The sequence below is a fragment of the Spea bombifrons genome, chromosome 8, assembly GCF_027358695.1.
Source record: "Spea bombifrons isolate aSpeBom1 chromosome 8, aSpeBom1.2.pri, whole genome shotgun sequence".
NCBI classification, from domain to species: Eukaryota; Metazoa; Chordata; class Amphibia; order Anura; family Pelobatidae; genus Spea; species Spea bombifrons.
In genome coordinates, this window is record NC_071094.1 from 4,320,414 (window position 1) to 4,337,313 (window position 16,900).

At 47.0% G+C, this 16,900-nt stretch overlaps 1 protein-coding gene across 1 annotated transcript in view; it reads left to right on the forward strand.

The window, feature by feature from the left end:
• Positions 1-16,900, forward strand: part of GARNL3 (GTPase activating Rap/RanGAP domain like 3) — a 112,243-nt gene that overhangs the window by 35,731 nt on the left and 59,612 nt on the right. Inside the window, exon 2 of the mRNA XM_053472617.1 lies at positions 13,305-13,325. Within this exon, the coding sequence (XP_053328592.1) occupies positions 13,305-13,325 (21 nt within the window). The remainder of the gene's footprint in view (positions 1-13,304; positions 13,326-16,900) is intronic.

A 16,900-nucleotide genomic window follows, 5' to 3' on the forward strand; every position in this document is an offset into this window, starting at 1 on the left:
TCACGAGTCTCACGACGATATCAGTCTTAGCTCCAGCCTAGCAGGAATTCCATTCGATCTGGCTAATGAAGAGCTAGACTATGAGCCAGAGGAAGTAGAGGAGATGAGTGGTCAGGAATCAGATTCCTCAGGGAGCAGTGTCCAAATGACTAGTGCACAATTTTCCCCTGAGCCTCCACCTTCTCCGCTACGATCATCACCATCACCACCACCAGCAGCAGCAGCAAAACCTAGCAAATCTAAAGCAATTAGCAGTCCCACTATGGCCAGTACTGTTACCACCAGTCCCACCACCACTAGTTCTGCCTCTGTTGATCCACCCCGAGCAGTAAGAGCAGCACCCAAGGCACACTCCAAGGCTATGCGCGCCCCAATTTGGGAGCACTTTGAAAATGTTGAAGAAGGGCGCTATGGAAAGTGCAAACATTGTGGGAAGCTAATAAGCAGAGGGAAAGTGTCTGGCCATTTTACCAGTGCTAGCATGAAGCATCACCTCAGCACTCAACACAACGCTGTGCTATTGGGGAAAGATGCAGAGGTAAAACTTAGTGCAGGCAGCATAGCTGGTGGCCGTGGAAAAACCCCAACAGCTTCTTCTTCTGAGCCAATAGCAGCAGCAGCAGCAGCAGCAACTAGTGCTGGCAGCCAGAGACCAAGGCAGGTTGGAGCACTGCATGTCCAGCCCACCCTGGAACAATTTGTGGCATTCCAATCCAAAAGGTCAATGCCCAAACAGCAGGCCAATAAAGTAACGCGACTGATTGGTCAGTTCATTGCTGTTGGAGGGGCATCCTTCTCTATGATCGAAGGGGAGCCTTTCAAACAATTGATGGCGGCTGTGGCTCCACAATATACAGTTCCGTCACGTTCCACTTTCAGCAGGAACATTGTCCCCTCATTGTATCGGTCCTGTGTTGCAGCAGTGAAAGAGGAGCTTTCCAAGGCTGCTGGTCAGTCTGTTCATTTCACTACAGATTTGTGGAGTGCACCTAGCGGCCAGCATGCCTTTCTTTCTTTGACAGCACACTGGTGGCAGCCCGGTGTGTCTAAGGAAGCTGCTGCAGCAGGCTACCGATCTTTCCTTCTCCATGCAGAAGTGATGGATGAAAAGCACACTTCCCAAAACATTCTGCATGCGATGAGGAAAATGTTTAGCCTTTGGGTGGGAGCAGAGGCGGGCACCAATGTTGAAGTTGGTTTTGTGGTAACTGACGGAGGTGCCAATATGGTGAAAGCGCTGCGAGATGGTCATATTGTTGGTGTGCGCTGTGCAGCCCACATCATCCATCTTGTAGTGAAGGCAGCAATGTCAGAAGGAACTAATGTGGCAGCAGTAGTTCTGTCCCGCTGCAGAAAGATCGCTGGGCACTTTCACCATAGTGTTAAGGCTAGCCAACTTTTGAGGGAAGAGCAAGAGAGGTCAGGTCTTCCCGTACACTGCCTACGTCAGGATGTCAGTACACGGTGGAACTCCACGTTAGACATGCTAGAGAGGATTTTGGAGCAGCAGAGGGCAATCCATAATCTTGCCTCAGAGCACAATATTGGGATTACCTCTCCATTGAATAGGGAGGATTGGACAGTGATCGCCCAGCTAGTGGCAGTCCTTAAACCATTCAGGGATGCCACAGAAAATTTAAGCTCAAACACTGCCAGTCTGGCCCAGGTAATCCCAGTGTTCTCCCATCTAGGCAGCAAGATGGATGTGTTCCTTGGAAACCGTGAGGCTGTTCAAGGTGGCACTCTACATCCTGACGTAGCAGCCATAGTCAGGAAGCTGAAGGATCTGCTAAAAGTACACCTTCGCAAGCGAATGGAAGAGAGTCCCGAAATGATGCTAGCGTGCCTTTGTGATCCAAGAATTAAGGGAAAGCTAGCTTTGAAATTCAATGTTCTCAGTAGCTACCGGGAGCAATTGGTCAACAAGGTGCGTGACTGGCAGCGTAAAATGGGAATGCTGTCCGAGGAGGGTGAGGTGCAGGAGGAGGAAGAGATGATGTGGTCTGCTACCCCTAGCAGCAGCATCAGCAGCAGTGCCACAAGCAGCACAACACAGCTGAGTGGAGCAGCTGCGTTTTGGGAAGAGGCACTTGGCAGTATAGTTGGACCATCTGACAGAGCTAGCAGCAGAAAGGAGAGTAGTGCTGCTGAAATGGTCAAACTTTACCTCTGTGAAGTTCCTTCTGCTCCTAATGTTGATCCTCTTAGCTACTGGGATGAAAAGAAGAGTGTGTGGCCTGCACTCTCATGGGTTGCGCAGCAGCTTCTATCATGTCCGCCAACCACTGTTCAAAGTGAGCGCGTGTTTTCTATGACTGGAAACATACTGAGTCCACAGCGCTCACGCATGGCACCTCATCTGATGGAGCAGATTGCCTTTCTTAAATTCAATCTGCCCAAATTGGGTTACCCAGCTCTTAGCTTGGAAAGTTAAATTTTTTCTCTCTAATGTTTAAGGTAGTTTCTCCCCCTGGTTGCACTTGCTGCGGTGTGGCAATGCCTGCTACCTCCGCTGGTGTAGCCAATTTACGCTAGGGCCTAGTGTCTGAGCTCTGTAAGTCCGCTCCCAAACGCCTAGGACTGACAGTCTTTGGATGCTTTGCCCTGGGGTGAAACAGGTGAGTGGGTCGTCAATTGCCCACTCATTCACCTTTTTCCGTTTCCAACGCTGCTGCTGGTGGTGGTGCCAGTATCTTTTGCCAGTTCGCTTCCTGGCTGAAATCATGCCTCAGATGTCCCTAATGGAAAGGGTAGTTTCTCCCCCCTGGTTGCACTTGCTGCGGTGTGGCAACGCCTGCTACCTCCGCCGGTGTAGCTAGCTTATGCTAGGGCCTTGTGTCTGAGTTCTGTAGGTCTGCTCCCAAACGCCAAGGACTGACAGTGCTTGGATGCTTTGCCCTGGGGTGAAACAGGTGAGCGGGTCGTCAATTGCCCACTCATTCGCCTTTCCCAATTCTGCTGCTGCTGGTGGTGGTGCCAGTGTCTCTCTTCAATGCCAGTTCGCTTCCTGGCTAGTGTCATGCCTCGAATGTCCCTGATGGTAAGGGTAGTTTCTCCCCCCTGGTTGCACTTGCTGCGGTGTGGCAACGCCTGCTACCTCCGCCGGTGTAGCCAGCTTACGCTAGGGCCTTGTGTCTGAGTTCTGTAGGTCTGCTCCCAAACGCCAAGGACTGACAGTGCTTGGATGCTTTGCCCTGGGGTGAAACAGGTGAGCGGGTCGTCAATTGCCCACTCATTTGCCTTTCCCAATTCTGCTGCTGCTGGTGGTGGTGCCAGTGTCTCTCTTCAATGCCAGTTCGCTTCCTGGCTAGTGTCATGCCTCGAATGTCCCTGATGGTGAGGGTAGTTTCTCCCCCCTGGTTGCACTTGCTGCGGTGTGGCAACGCCTGCTACCTCCGCCGGTGTAGCCAGCTTACGCTAGGGCCTTGTGTCTGAGTTCTGGAAGTCCGCTCCCAAACGCCAAGGACTGACAGTTTTTGGATGCTTTGCCCTGGGGTGAAACAGGTGAGCGGGTCGTCAATTGCCCACTCATTCGCCTTTCCCAATTCTGCTGCTGCTGGTGGTGGTGCCAGTGTCTCTCTTCAATGCCAGTTCGCTTCCTGGCTAGTGTCATGCCTCGAATGTCCCTGATGGTGAGGGTAGTTTCTCCCCCCTGGTTGCACTTGCTGCGGTGTGGCAACGCCTGCTACCTCCGTCAATGTAGCCAGCTTACGCTAGGGCCTTGTGTCTGAGCTCTGGAAGTCCGCTCCCAAACGCCAAGGACTGACAGTGTTTGGATGCTTTGCCCTGGGGTGAAACAGGTGAGTGGGTCGCCAATTGCCCACTCATTCGCCTTTTCAATGCTGCTGCTGGTGGTGGTGCCAGCATCTCTTCTCTGCCAGTTCGCTTCCTGGCTAGAGTCATGCCCAAAATGTCCCTAATTGTAAGGGCAGTTTCTCCCCCCTGGCTGCCTCTGTCTGCGGTGTGGCAACGCCTGCTACCTCCGCCGGAGTGGCCAGCTTACGCTAGGGCCTTGTGTCTGAGCTCTGGAAGTCTGCTGCCAAACGTCTAAGACTGACAGTGTTTGGGTGCTTTGCCCTGGGGTGAAACAGGTGAGTGGGTCGCCAATTGCCCACTCATTCGCCTTTCCCATTTTTCAATGCTGCTGCTGGTGGTGGTGGTGGTGCCAGCATCTCTTCTCTGCCAGTTCGCTTCCTGGCTAGAGTCATGCCCAAAATGTCCCTAGTGGTAAGGGCAGTTTCTCCCCTCTGGCTGCGTCTGTTTGCGGTGTGGCAACGCCTGCTACCTCCGCCGGAGTGGCCAGCTTACGCTAGGGCCTTGTGTCTGAGCTCTGGAAGTCTGCTGCCAAACGTCTAAGACTGACAGTGTTTGGGTGCTTTGCCCTGGGGTGAAACAGGTGAGTGGGTCGCCAATTGCCCACTCATTCGCCTTTCCCAATTCTGCTGCTGCTGCTGCTGGTGGTGCCAGTGTCTCTTCGATGCCAGTTCGCTTCCTGGCTAGTGTCATGAATCAAATGTCCCTAATGGTAAGGGCAGTTTCTCCCCCCTGGCTGCCTCTGTCTGCGGTGTGGCAACGCCTGCTACCTCCGCCGGAGTGGCCAGCTTACGCTAGGGCCTAGTGTCTGAGCTCTGGAAGTCTGCTGCCAAACGTCTAAGACTGACAGTGTTTGGGTGCTTTGCCCTGGGGTGAAACAGGTGAGTGGGTCGCCAATTGCCCACTCATTCGCCTTTCCAATTTTTCAATGCTGCTGGTGGTGGTGGTGGTGGTGGTGGTGGTGCCAGCATCTCTTCTCTGCCAGTTCGCTTCCTGGCTAGAGTCATGCCCAAAATGTCCCTAATTGTAAGGGCAGTTTCTCCCCCCTGGCTGCCTCTGTCTGCGGTGTGGCAACGCCTGCTACCTCCGCCGGAGTGGCCAGCTTACGCTAGGGCCTTGTGTCTGAGCTCTGGAAGTCTGCTGCCAAACGTCTAAGACTGACAGTGTTTGGGTGCTTTGCCCTGGGGTGAAACAGGTGAGTGGGTCGCCAATTGCCCACTCATTCGCCTTTCCCAATTCTGCTGCTGGTGGTGGTGCCAGTGTCTCTTCTCTGCCAGTTCGCTTCCTGGCTAGTGTCATGAATCAAATGTCCCTAATGGTAAGGGCAGTTTCTCCCCCCTGGCTGCCTCTGTCTGCGGTGTGGCAACGCCTGCTACCTCCGCCGGAGTGGCCAGCTTACGCTAGGGCCTTGTGTCTGAGCTCTGGAAGTCTGCTGCCAAACGTTTAAGACTGACAGTGTTTGGGTGCTTTGCCCTGGGGTGAAACAGGTGAGTGGGTCGCCAATTGCCCACTCATTCGCCTTTCCCAATTCTGCTGCTGCTGCTGCTGCTGGTGGTGCCAGTGTCTCTTCGATGCCAGTTCGCTTCCTGGCTAGTGTCATGAATCAAATGTCCCTAATGGTAAGGGCAGTTTCTCCCCCCTGGCTGCCTCTGTCTGCGGTGTGGCAACGCCTGCTACCTCCGCCGGAGTGGCCAGCTTACGCTAGGGCCTTGTGTCTGAGCTCTGGAAGTCTGCTGCCAAACGTTTAAGACTGACAGTGTTTGGGTGCTTTGCCCTGGGGTGAAACAGGTGAGTGGGTCGCCAATTGCCCACTCATTCGCCTTTCCCAATTCTGCTGCTGCTGCTGCTGCTGGTGGTGCCAGTGTCTCTTCGATGCCAGTTCGCTTCCTGGCTAGTGTCATGAATCAAATGTCCCTAATGGTAAGGGCAGTTTCTCCCCCCTGGCTGCCTCTGTCTGCGGTGTGGCAACGCCTGCTACCTCCGCCGGAGTGGCCAGCTTACGCTAGGGCCTTGTGTCTGAGCTCTGGAAGTCTGCTGCCAAACGTTTAAGACTGACAGTGTTTGGGTGCTTTGCCCTGGGGTGAAACAGGTGAGTGGGTCGCCAATTGCCCACTCATTCGCCTTTCCCAATTCTGCTGCTGCTGCTGCTGCTGCTGCTGGTGGTGCTAGTGTCTCTTCGATGCCAGTTCGCTTCCTGGCTAGTGTCATGAATCAAATGTCCCTAATGGTAAGGGCAGTTTCTCCCCCCTGGCTGCCTCTGTCTGCGGTGTGGCAACGCCTGCTACCTCCGCCGGAGTGGCCAGCTTACGCTAGGGCCTTGTGTCTGAGCTCTGGAAGTCTGCTGCCAAACGTCTAAGACTGACAGTGTTTGGGTGCTTTGCCCTGGGGTGAAACAGGTGAGTGGGTCGCCAATTGCCCACTCATTCGCCTTTCCCAATTCTGCTGCTGGTGGTGGTGCCAGTGTCTCTTCGATGCCAGTTCGCTTCCTGGCTAGTGTCATGAATCAAATGTCCCTAATGGTAAGGGCAGTTTCTCCCCCCTGGCTGCCTCTGTCTGCGGTGTGGCAACGCCTGCTACCTCCGCCGGAGTGGCCAGCTTACGCTAGGGCCTTGTGTCTGAGCTCTGGAAGTCTGCTGCCAAACGTCTAAGACTGACAGTGTTTGGGTGCTTTGCCCTGGGGTGAAACAGGTGAGTGGGTCGCCAATTGCCCACTCATTCGCCTTTTCAATGCTGCTGCTGGTGGTGGTGCCAGCATCTCTTCTCTGCCAGTTCGCTTCCTGGCTAGAGTCATGCCCAAAATGTCCCTAATGGTAAGGGCAGTTTCTCCCCCCTGGCTGCCTCTGTTTGCGGTGTGGCAACGCCTGCTACCTCCGCCGGAGTGGCCAGCTTACGCTAGGGCCTTGTGTCTGAGCTCTGGAAGTCTGCTGCCAAACGTCTAAGACTGACAGTGTTTGGGTGCTTTGCCCTGGGGTGAAACAGGTGAGCGGGTCGCCAATTGCCCACTCATTTGCCTTTCCCATTTCCTTTTCCATTTCATTATTTTCCTTCTGATACACAACCAACCAAACATAACACACACAATAACACATATAACACATATAACACACAGTGACATCACACATAACACACATACACACACACTTACAATGCACAAAACACAAGGACCTTTTCCTTGTTATTTGCCCTGGCCTTCACTCACTAATAGCATTACATTAACACTATAACTCACACTTCACCCTATAACATTTTTCCATCCACATACCTGCCAACAGACCCAACTTTTTCAGGGACAGTCCTGCTTTTTTCCAGTCCTGTCCCATCTAATTTAGCTAAACTAGGTATGCAAAATGCAAATACACATAGGTAGGTATAGCTCGGTAGGTAACGCTACTATAAACATTTAATAAATATAATCAAGTACTAAATAATAAATCTAACTTTAAAATACATTTAAATAAACCCCTATTTTTTTTTAAAAAAAAACATTAAAATTAAATTATTATTATTTAGACATAATCCATCTTTAACCAAACCAGTGCACTGCTACTAATCTTAAACATAACCGTACATTAACCCTAAGCTATTTTTTAGTTCTTGTCCAACATTTTTCCATCAGCATACCTGCCAACACACCCAAGATTTTGGTGGACAGTCCTGCTATTTTCCAGTCCTGTCCAATAAGTAAGTTGGGTTGTTGCAAAGTATGCCATTGTAAATAGGTAGCAAATGTTAGGCATGTAAAGTGGTCCAAAATCAATTTAAAAATGTAAAATATTCCCTATTCTTTTATTAAACATCTATGGACAGTACACCTCGGTATGTGTGTGCAACTCTATTGGTCGTTTCGGCAGGGGGCTCGCCTGCCATCAACGAATGAAGTGCATTCTGCAGTTCTGCAATTCACTCGTTGATGCCAGACCAGCCCCCTGCCGAAACGACCAATAGAGCTGCACACACGTACCTTCACGGCAGCTGCTGCTGCTGTGATGTGTTATTAACCCCGTATTAACCCCTGCTAGGCAACCAGGAGGAAAACGAAGATTAAACGAGCACGAAGAATGTCCGCGAATATTCGCCCGAAGAGAAGACAGGAACGGGCGAATATTCGCGGAATACGAAGATTTTTTTTCCCCCGAAGACGAGCACGAAGACGAACACGAAGAGCCCCCTGGTGCCCAAGTCTACCAATAACCTCCCTTTATCTGCAGACCTGGAGCCGCCGTTGCTTTATGGCGATGCTAATGAAGTCCGTTCCTCCATAAACTTTCATTAGTCAGAGCATCAGTCTGGGTGGCTAGGACCGAGCCATTCTATTGTTCCCCACAGACGGTATGATAAGAAGTCGGGATGTCTGTCGAGTAGATCGGGGATCAGATAACAGAGCGATAACTCATACAAACGGCTAAAATACAGCTGCCTGAAAACATTATATTATGAGAAAACTAGAACTTTTTTCTTAAAAAAAAAAAAAAAAAAAAGCACAAAGTTTTGAAAACATTAAATGCCATCACTTTTTCGACGAGTACCCCCTTAAATATGTGGATTTTAACTCTAATTACAGCGTTAGAAATATAATTTCTACTACGGTTGAATCCCCAAACCTTTACCTGAAACATTTCTTTAAGCCTGTAAAATTTGCCTTATTTGTGATCCCCCCCCCAAAAAAAAATGCTTTTTAAAACATCCCAATCCAGAATACAATAACAGATCTGCTGAGGTTTATTATCGGAACATCCAAGTCTGAGTGGGACAGCACCTTTACGCTATTCATCGTCTCGTAGCCTTAACCCTTTAATGGCTGTGTTTTTGCACCCCTTGCATCCATTTCTTCTTCTCTCTCCTCTACATGACTCCATGACCCTGCCCTCCTTCAAATGCCTGCTTCGCTAGCTGCCAGCTATGTCCCCTGTCTTCTGCCCATCCCTGATTTATTTGAACTTTTAATTTTTTTTTTCAGATTTTTTTTTTATTTTTTTTTACATTTTTTACATTTCCGTAGAAAATATTTTTTTTTTTTTTTATTTATTTATTTTTTTTTGGGATCTCTGGCCACGAGCCAGCTGTAGCTTCTACCCAACGAGGAAAGAAGAAAAAAAAAACCACACAATTCTCTTCCTTATCCAGTTTAGCACTGCAGCGAGTATGCTGCATCGTACTACCGCCAAGACAGGCTAAGGAATATTTATCTTCCTTTGGCAAGCAGCTTCTCCGAATTCGCCCCGAATTAAGCTAGACGGAGCTCGTGCCAATGATTGTGCCGAATGCATCTCTAAAGTGGCCTGTCATCTTTTCTTCCTATAAAACCCTCTCTCTGTTCCTTATATTTGACTCAGTAAAATGGGAAAGAATTAACGGCATGAGGTAAGGGTGGGATTTACGTTTTTTGTATTTTTTTTTTTGTTTTGTTTGTTTGTTTTTTTGTGTGATGACCGTTGCCTTTTAGCGCGTTCGTTCTGCAGATGGAAAGTTAATCGTTCTTGACTTCGGTGATACGGACTGTTTGAACGCCTTGTAATTAATGCAGTGCGATGGTTGCGTGTTTGCATGGTTGGGGGGGGGTGGATTGTTTACCGGGTGGTATTCAGATCACCGATTATATCGACAGTGATGAAGGCATGGGGAGGGGGGGTTGCCGAACCTGCTCTCTGCACCGTGTTCCACTTCATGGATGTTTGTGTTCCAGTGATACATACAGTAGAGAGGGAGGTGAGAGAGAGGGGGGGAGGTGTGTCTGTATGGTGGAGAGGAGGAGGGGAGGGCTTCGGTAGCCTAGCGTTCGACCGCAGTGTAAGGAGACACACAATCTATGGGTCCTTCCAACCTGAAGTGACATCACCTTAATCATGGCAAGACGCATAGCCATGAGCCCGTAGGGGCCAACGCCGCGTGCTGATTGGCTGGACAAATTCAAAAAGGGCAGCGTTGTATCAATGGAAGGATTTTTCTATTATTATTCCCCACAAAGCCCCTTTACATTTTTCACCGTAAACACCGGGGAAACCTTTTTCCGACGATGGCAGAAACGGCCTAAATGCAGAAAAAAACATTAACCTTTTTACAGCGTTGGGTCTCAACGGAAACCTTTTACGTTAACCTGCCCTGTCTTATTTTAATAATATCACGGATACATAACCTGATCTTTATACTTAATGGGTTAAAAAATATTTCCGTATATGTACCCTCCGGTGGAGGCTGAATGAATATACAGCCAGAAATATAATAAGGTCTCCTTCTGGGATTTTTAAAGAGGTTTTACCTTTAAAAGCATTTTAAATTTAACTCAACCTTTAAACTGAATTTAAAAATATTAAGTTATATTGGACGATCAGTGAGACGATCGGGGGACTCCTAGGGGTCTCTCCTGGTTAATAGGCATCGTTGGGTCTCTGCCTTTCTTTAAAGGCGATAGGCATACCCGGGAAGTCTCAGGGTTTTTGCCCCAATCTCATGGTGAAGGGGCAATTTCTCCGGGTCACACAGTCTGGAGCTGATTCCTCCCTATTCTATGTTACTGCGATCATATATAAAGGCTTTTGCTGCCGGTATGGCATGGTTGATATCCCTGCTTGAATGCAGGTTACTCAATTAAGCGTATCTTACAAGTCAAGGTTTCCACGAGGGTGAGTGTCAGAGCCAATTTGGTGAGTAACGCAGGTATGGTGATGAGCGTTGCCGCCCTTGGTTGACTTGGTGGTGGACATCGTTGGCCAACAAAGGAACCGGAAGGAAAGCGTCCTTCAAAAAATATATAAAAGAACACAGAAGCTCAGGGGGCAGATATAACGTTTTAGGAATTGCTCCACCTGGCTCTCGGGGTCAGTCTAGGTCAACGTCTTAGTTGAAGACATGGTGAATAAGGGTGTTCTTTAGAATGTTTATAAACTAGTATGGCCCTAAAAACTCATTTAGAGACACCGATGGTCTTCTATTTCCGATCCCAAAACGCTGCACCTGCCCAGTGAGAAGGTTTAACCCGATTGGCCACGTAAAAGAAGACGCCTATGGATTTTAGGTATAAAAACTGCCCATTTATACAATTAATTAATGCTATTATGTGGTTGGTGTTTATGTAGAATCCACAGATGTCCACTTTTAAAGTCCGAGTACCCGACCCGCTGGTCTCCTGCTGGAAACCGTTCTATAGGGTACACCACGGCATTTCATTTTGAGTCCACGTCTCATTCTGCGGTGGTTGGCCGTGCCGTCCATCAGCGATATCAGCTGCACGTCTGCGAACGTCTTTTCCCGAAGTGGTCGAGGGATTTAGGATTCTCGGATATTTGCATAAAAATGTAATTTAACAGAAAGAGCGGCCATTGCTAGTGATATATCGCCATCCCGACCCAATGTCTAACCATAACCGCTTAGCGAGCGGTGCCGGTTTAATGAGCGATTGCCGTGGCTCTGATTGGAAGGCATGGGGGATGGCTATTGATTTGCTGTCAAACACTGTTAACCCTTTCATTTCATTTATTTATGTAGCAATGCTATGCCATTATTATAAAGGATTTTGCAAGAATTCCAGAAAGGAGGGCTTTACTGCTTTCTGTGTTACTTTGTATCATCAAATGTCATTCAGGCACCTAGAAGGAGAAGAATCTAATTTCCAGAATTTAATTTATAAACCTGTTTAATGCGGTTTCTTTATACGCTATTGGGGCTGTTAGGGCTGTTAAACACAGTGTGTAACCCCAGCACTGTAAACAGTAACAACCCCCCCCCCCTCCTAGCGCTGTATACAGTAAAAACCCCAGGGCTGTAAACAGTACCCTGCTAGTGCTGAATACTGTAATAATCCCCCAGCGCTGTATAAAGTAATATAACCCCCAGCCCTGTATACAGTAATATAACCCCCAGCGCTGTATACAGTAATATAACCCCCAGCGCTGTATACAGTAATATAACCCCCAGCGCTGTATACAGTAATAATCCCCCAGCGCTGTATAAAGTAATATAACCCCCTGCCCTGTATACAGTAATATAACCCCCAGCGCTGTATACAGTAATATAACCCCCAGCGCTGTATACAATAATATAACCCCAGCGCTGTATACAGTAATATAACCCCCAGCGCTGTATACAATAATATAACCCCAGCACTGTATACAGTAATATAACCCCCAGCGCTGTATACAGTAATAACCCCCAGCGCTGTATACAGTAATATAACCCCCAGCACTGTATACAGTAATATAACCCCCAGCCCTGTATACAGTAATATAACCCCCAGCGCTGTATACAGTAATATAACCCCCAGTGCTGTATACAGTAATAACCCCCCCAGCGCTGTATACAGTAATATAACCCCCAGCACTGTATACAGTAATATAACCCCCAGCCCTGTATACAGTAATATAACCCCCAGCGCTGTATACAGTAATATAACCCCCAGTGCTGCATACAGTAATAACCCCCCCAGCGCTGTATACAGTAATATAACCCCCAGTGCTGTATACAATAACCCCCCCAGCGCTGTATACAGTAATATAACCCCCAGCGCTGTATACAGTAATATAACCCCCAGCGCTGTATACAGTAATAACCCCCCCCAGAGCTGAATACAGTAATAACCCCTTCCAGTGCTGTATACAGTAATATAACCCCCCAGCGCTGTATACAGTAATATAACCCCCCAGCGCTGTATACAGTAATAACCCCCCCAGCGCTGTATACAGTAATATAACCCCCCAGCACTGTATACAGTAATATAACCCCCAGCGCTTTATACAGTAATATAATCCCCCAGCACTGTATACAGTAATATAACCCCCAGCGCTGTATACAGTAATATAACCCCCCAGCACTGTATACAGTAATATAACCCCCCAGCACTGTATACAGTAATATAACCCCCAGCACTGTATACAGTAATATAACCCCCAGCGCTGTATACAGTAATATAACACCCAGCACTGTATACAGTAATATAATCCCCCAGCACTGTATACAGTAATATAATCCCCCAGCACTGTATACAGTAATATAACCCCCCCCCAGCGCTGTATACAGTAATAACCCCCCCAGCGCTGTATACAGTAATATAACCCCCCAGCACTGTATACAGTAATATAACCCCCCCCCCAGCGCTGTATACAGTAATGTCGGTTGGTTTCCCCTGCTGTTAACCAGACTGTATGATAAGGAGTCGAGGGGGGTCTAGTAAATCGGGGATCAGATAACAGAGTGAGAAATCATACAAACGGCTAATATGCAGCTGCCTGGAAACCTTACAGGACCAAACCTACAACTGGTTTAAAGAGAAAACAATATTTTTGAAACTGATTTTTATATGATGGGAATTCCCTTTAAAACATTAGGATTATGTGATGTCATTTATAAAAAAAATGTATGTTTCTGAGATTTATGTGCAAAATAATTGAAATATCCCATAAAGGTGATAGGATCGGATTATTATTCAGTTGATTTCACTGTTTGATACCAATGCCTTGTGTTGTTTTCTCTTCTCTGCTGCCACTTTCCTCGTTCCACAGAGCCACAGCCTCCCCCGTCAGGTACAGTCCTCTCGTTATATGCTTTATGGGCTTTCTGTGCTTGTTGAGTATTATATATGGCTGTTCCTGTATCTTTCGCAGCAGAGTTTCTCAATGTGAGTTCTGAAGTTCCTCAATAAGGGCTTTCAGGATCTCCTCAGAGGTCCCGAGGTCAACCAATCACTGGCTTCTTGCAATTTTAAAGAGGTTGCTTTTTTGGAGAACTTAATTTATGAAAACTGCATATAGCTGGAGCATTTCCATCAGTGGTGCTTTGAAGACAGACAGTTTAAAAGCAAGGAACTATTTTTCACAGAAGCTTAAATATGTGACTAAAAGGGGCGGAACTAGCATTGTCCCCACCCCCTTCAAAGGCTGTCTGTACCAATCAAAAACAATCAGCAGCTTGACATTCGGGGGATAACATAACGAATATTCATGGAGAAACTGAGAATAGGAAATGAAGATGGCTACTGGTTAAGCTGGTATACTGTATATACCCTAGGTGGGGTTCTAATATATATTGACTTTTGGGAAACAATTATATGTTTATTGAGCGTACAGAACTGTAATATTTTTGTGAAGGTGATAGGTCCACTTTAGAGGGCCCTCTGTGCTCATATGACAAAAAAAAAACCAAGATGGGGGAGACTTCAGAACCGATGCTGAGAATCTTTGAACCTGTCTGTCCGGCTCTCTCTTGTTACACTGTTTCCCGTCGTATGTCGCACACGTTAGTCTTAGACCTTTTCACATCTCTGTCCTTCTGATTCTGTTGTTGTTTTGTTTTCCCAAAACGTCACCTCGAGTCTCAGGGGGGGGGGACCACGAGAGTTCCTAGGTATGGTGGGAGTCATGGCCAGTCAGTGGGGGTCTTGCCCGTGCTCCAAACTTCCCACGAATGTTGGACATTAGGGCGGCAAAGCAGGGCAATGCTCAAAATTCAGGACTGTCCCATTAAAACCAGGACTTTTGGGCCGTATAATAATAATGAAGAGTTCATCCAACTCGTCACTACCCCATTATGCCAATTCAATAACCCCGATCCCATACGGTATTGGTGCTTGCTGTCCAACCAGAGTTTACGGTCAACACGGGGTACACAATGCAAAAATATGTTTTTGCCCTCTCCATATATGCAAATGAAGCGGTGGCCGTCGGAGCTGTTTATTTGCATAGAGTATTGCACAGGGTGCTTATTTAAGCTCTGCCTTTACATTGTAAACATTGTGGCACATAAAGGGTTAAAGGGTGATTAAATGCGAATGCAAATTCATCGCAGCCTGGAAATAAACGGACTTTGAATGTGAGGCCTGCGTTTTTTGTGCGCTGGGAGACATGGCCACTAAAGCTGAATTACATTTGGTCGTGGTGTTAAGATTATAGAGAAAAGGGCAAAATCAATAATGGGGCAAAAGGGGAGGAATAACAAAAAACAACGTTATTCATTACTCAGGAAATTGAATAAATCTGGCAAAATTATTACATATCCTGCAGTCTGATCCAATGGGATTGTAGACTTTATGGGTTAAAATTCTGATGCAAAGCGGTAAAACTGTTGCAGTCGATATAGCAACCAATGCAATGAACACCAGAAGTATTATTTATCCATAACCCCCCTGTCCCATTGAGCATAACCTTTATGAAATGTATGATGGGAGTTAAAAATGGGTGAACTTTGACCCCGGTGGCATTAAATTCAATTAAAATGTATAAAAATTACAAAAATAATAATGTCAAAATTGAATTAAAATATATAAACTATTATCCTTTATTCAATGTCATGCCCCACCCACTTCAAGAGTTGACCCCGCCCCACCCTGTTTCTTGCCACACCCCCTAACACAGGTGTCCCAATTTGGACCCCTGAAACGTTAGGGGTATTTTCTTTTCGGGGCATTTTAAGTCACTGGCCGTGAGCTCGAAACTTTTCTGTGTTGTGATTGGCTGACGCCTGACCAATACGAATTCAACTTTTATTTCTAAGCCTTTTTTTATTCCGCGCTTCGCGGTTTCTAAGGAGAAAATCTGCAATTATTGACAATTTCCTCAACCTTTTTAATTGATGAATTTATTTTACGTTTTATTTCATAATATAATATATTTCCTAATAGCCATTAATAATTTATTTGGGTTATAGATCTCTTTTGGAAAGACATTCATCCACGTCAAAAAAATAAGTCCTGCAATAATTCAAAACCTTCGAAATGAATGACATGAAGTATGTCACTGGTATCGGAGCGAGGAGTGATTTCACATGAATGTTTAATGCAGTTTATTTTCCCCCGCTGGATCTCATTTAATATTATGTTGAATTATTCCATATCAAATACATGTACTACTGACCCATGTCTTTCAAAAGGAATAATATATGTAATTTAACATTGTATCAAAACAAATATATGACATTTTTTACTTATTTAAGTAAGAAAAGTAACTGCATATTGTGCAGCAAAAAAAAAAAATTATGACTTTGTGGCCTGTTGGCAGCTATTGGTGTAATTGAGTGGGGGCATTTAGAAGAAGAATAATGGGTTTATTTACCCCGTTTAATTTATAAAGCCGTTTTCTGCTGTTTCTATACACATTATCGGGGCTTTTAGGGCTGTAGAACCCTGCGATACCCTCATACCCAGCAAACATTCTGACCTCCTAGAAAAGAGGGGGATCAGGGGGAGGAGAGAGGGGCATCAGGGGAGGAAAGAGGGGCATCAGAGTAGGATACAGGCCCAGACCAACCTCTGGCAGACATCGCTCCATGCGCACCCGACCTGGTGCCAGAGCCACCTCATCGTCCCCAGTCCAGCCTTGGTCTTAGGCCTTGCTAGCTCATGGGGGGGGGGTCTCCACTGTTTCTATTGGGTGTCAAAACTCATTGAAAATGGAAGCCAACTCAGGTGCCAAGAGTTTGGTCCCCTTTATGACCAAGCGGACTTGGTCTCTCGCACGTTCCTGAGAATTATCTCCAATTTAGCACCGAACCCCAGGGATTAATAGATAATACCCTTACTATGACCCCCAACCTCCATAGCATCTACAATCATTATTGATTTTGGCCTTCAACTCCTAGTCCTGTGTCAGCGCTATCCTTAAACGGCTGCCACTCCTGATATTCCGGAAATCTGTCTATTTCATAAAAGCCGTGAGCGATTTCCGAGCTTCTGAAATTCCTCGAAGCTTTACGGCTGATGTTTGTGTCTGCGACCCTACGCGATATCCTCTGGTAAATGTACGTTCTTAACATCCCCACCTCGGGCGGCTTTGTTTCCCCCCAACAGGATTTTCCATAAAATATTTATCCCCCCCCGTCTCATCCAATCCCTCGAAACGATAACATTCCTCGGGTTCTGCGTGCTTGCGGCTGTTATTAGAAGCTTTGCCGCGGAGTGCCAGCGTCTAGCAATGCAATTGAAATTCAATTGAGGGGATTTATTTGCACGGCGGATATGTTTGCTTCTGGGGTTTTTTTTTCCATCCTAATTATGATCAGCTGAATGGTAAACCTCGCGAAAAGGTCGTTCTTCCGGGTCAAAGATGTTCCTGAAGACCGAGAGCAGACATGTTGCCCAAGCATAATGTTTACGTTAATCACTGGC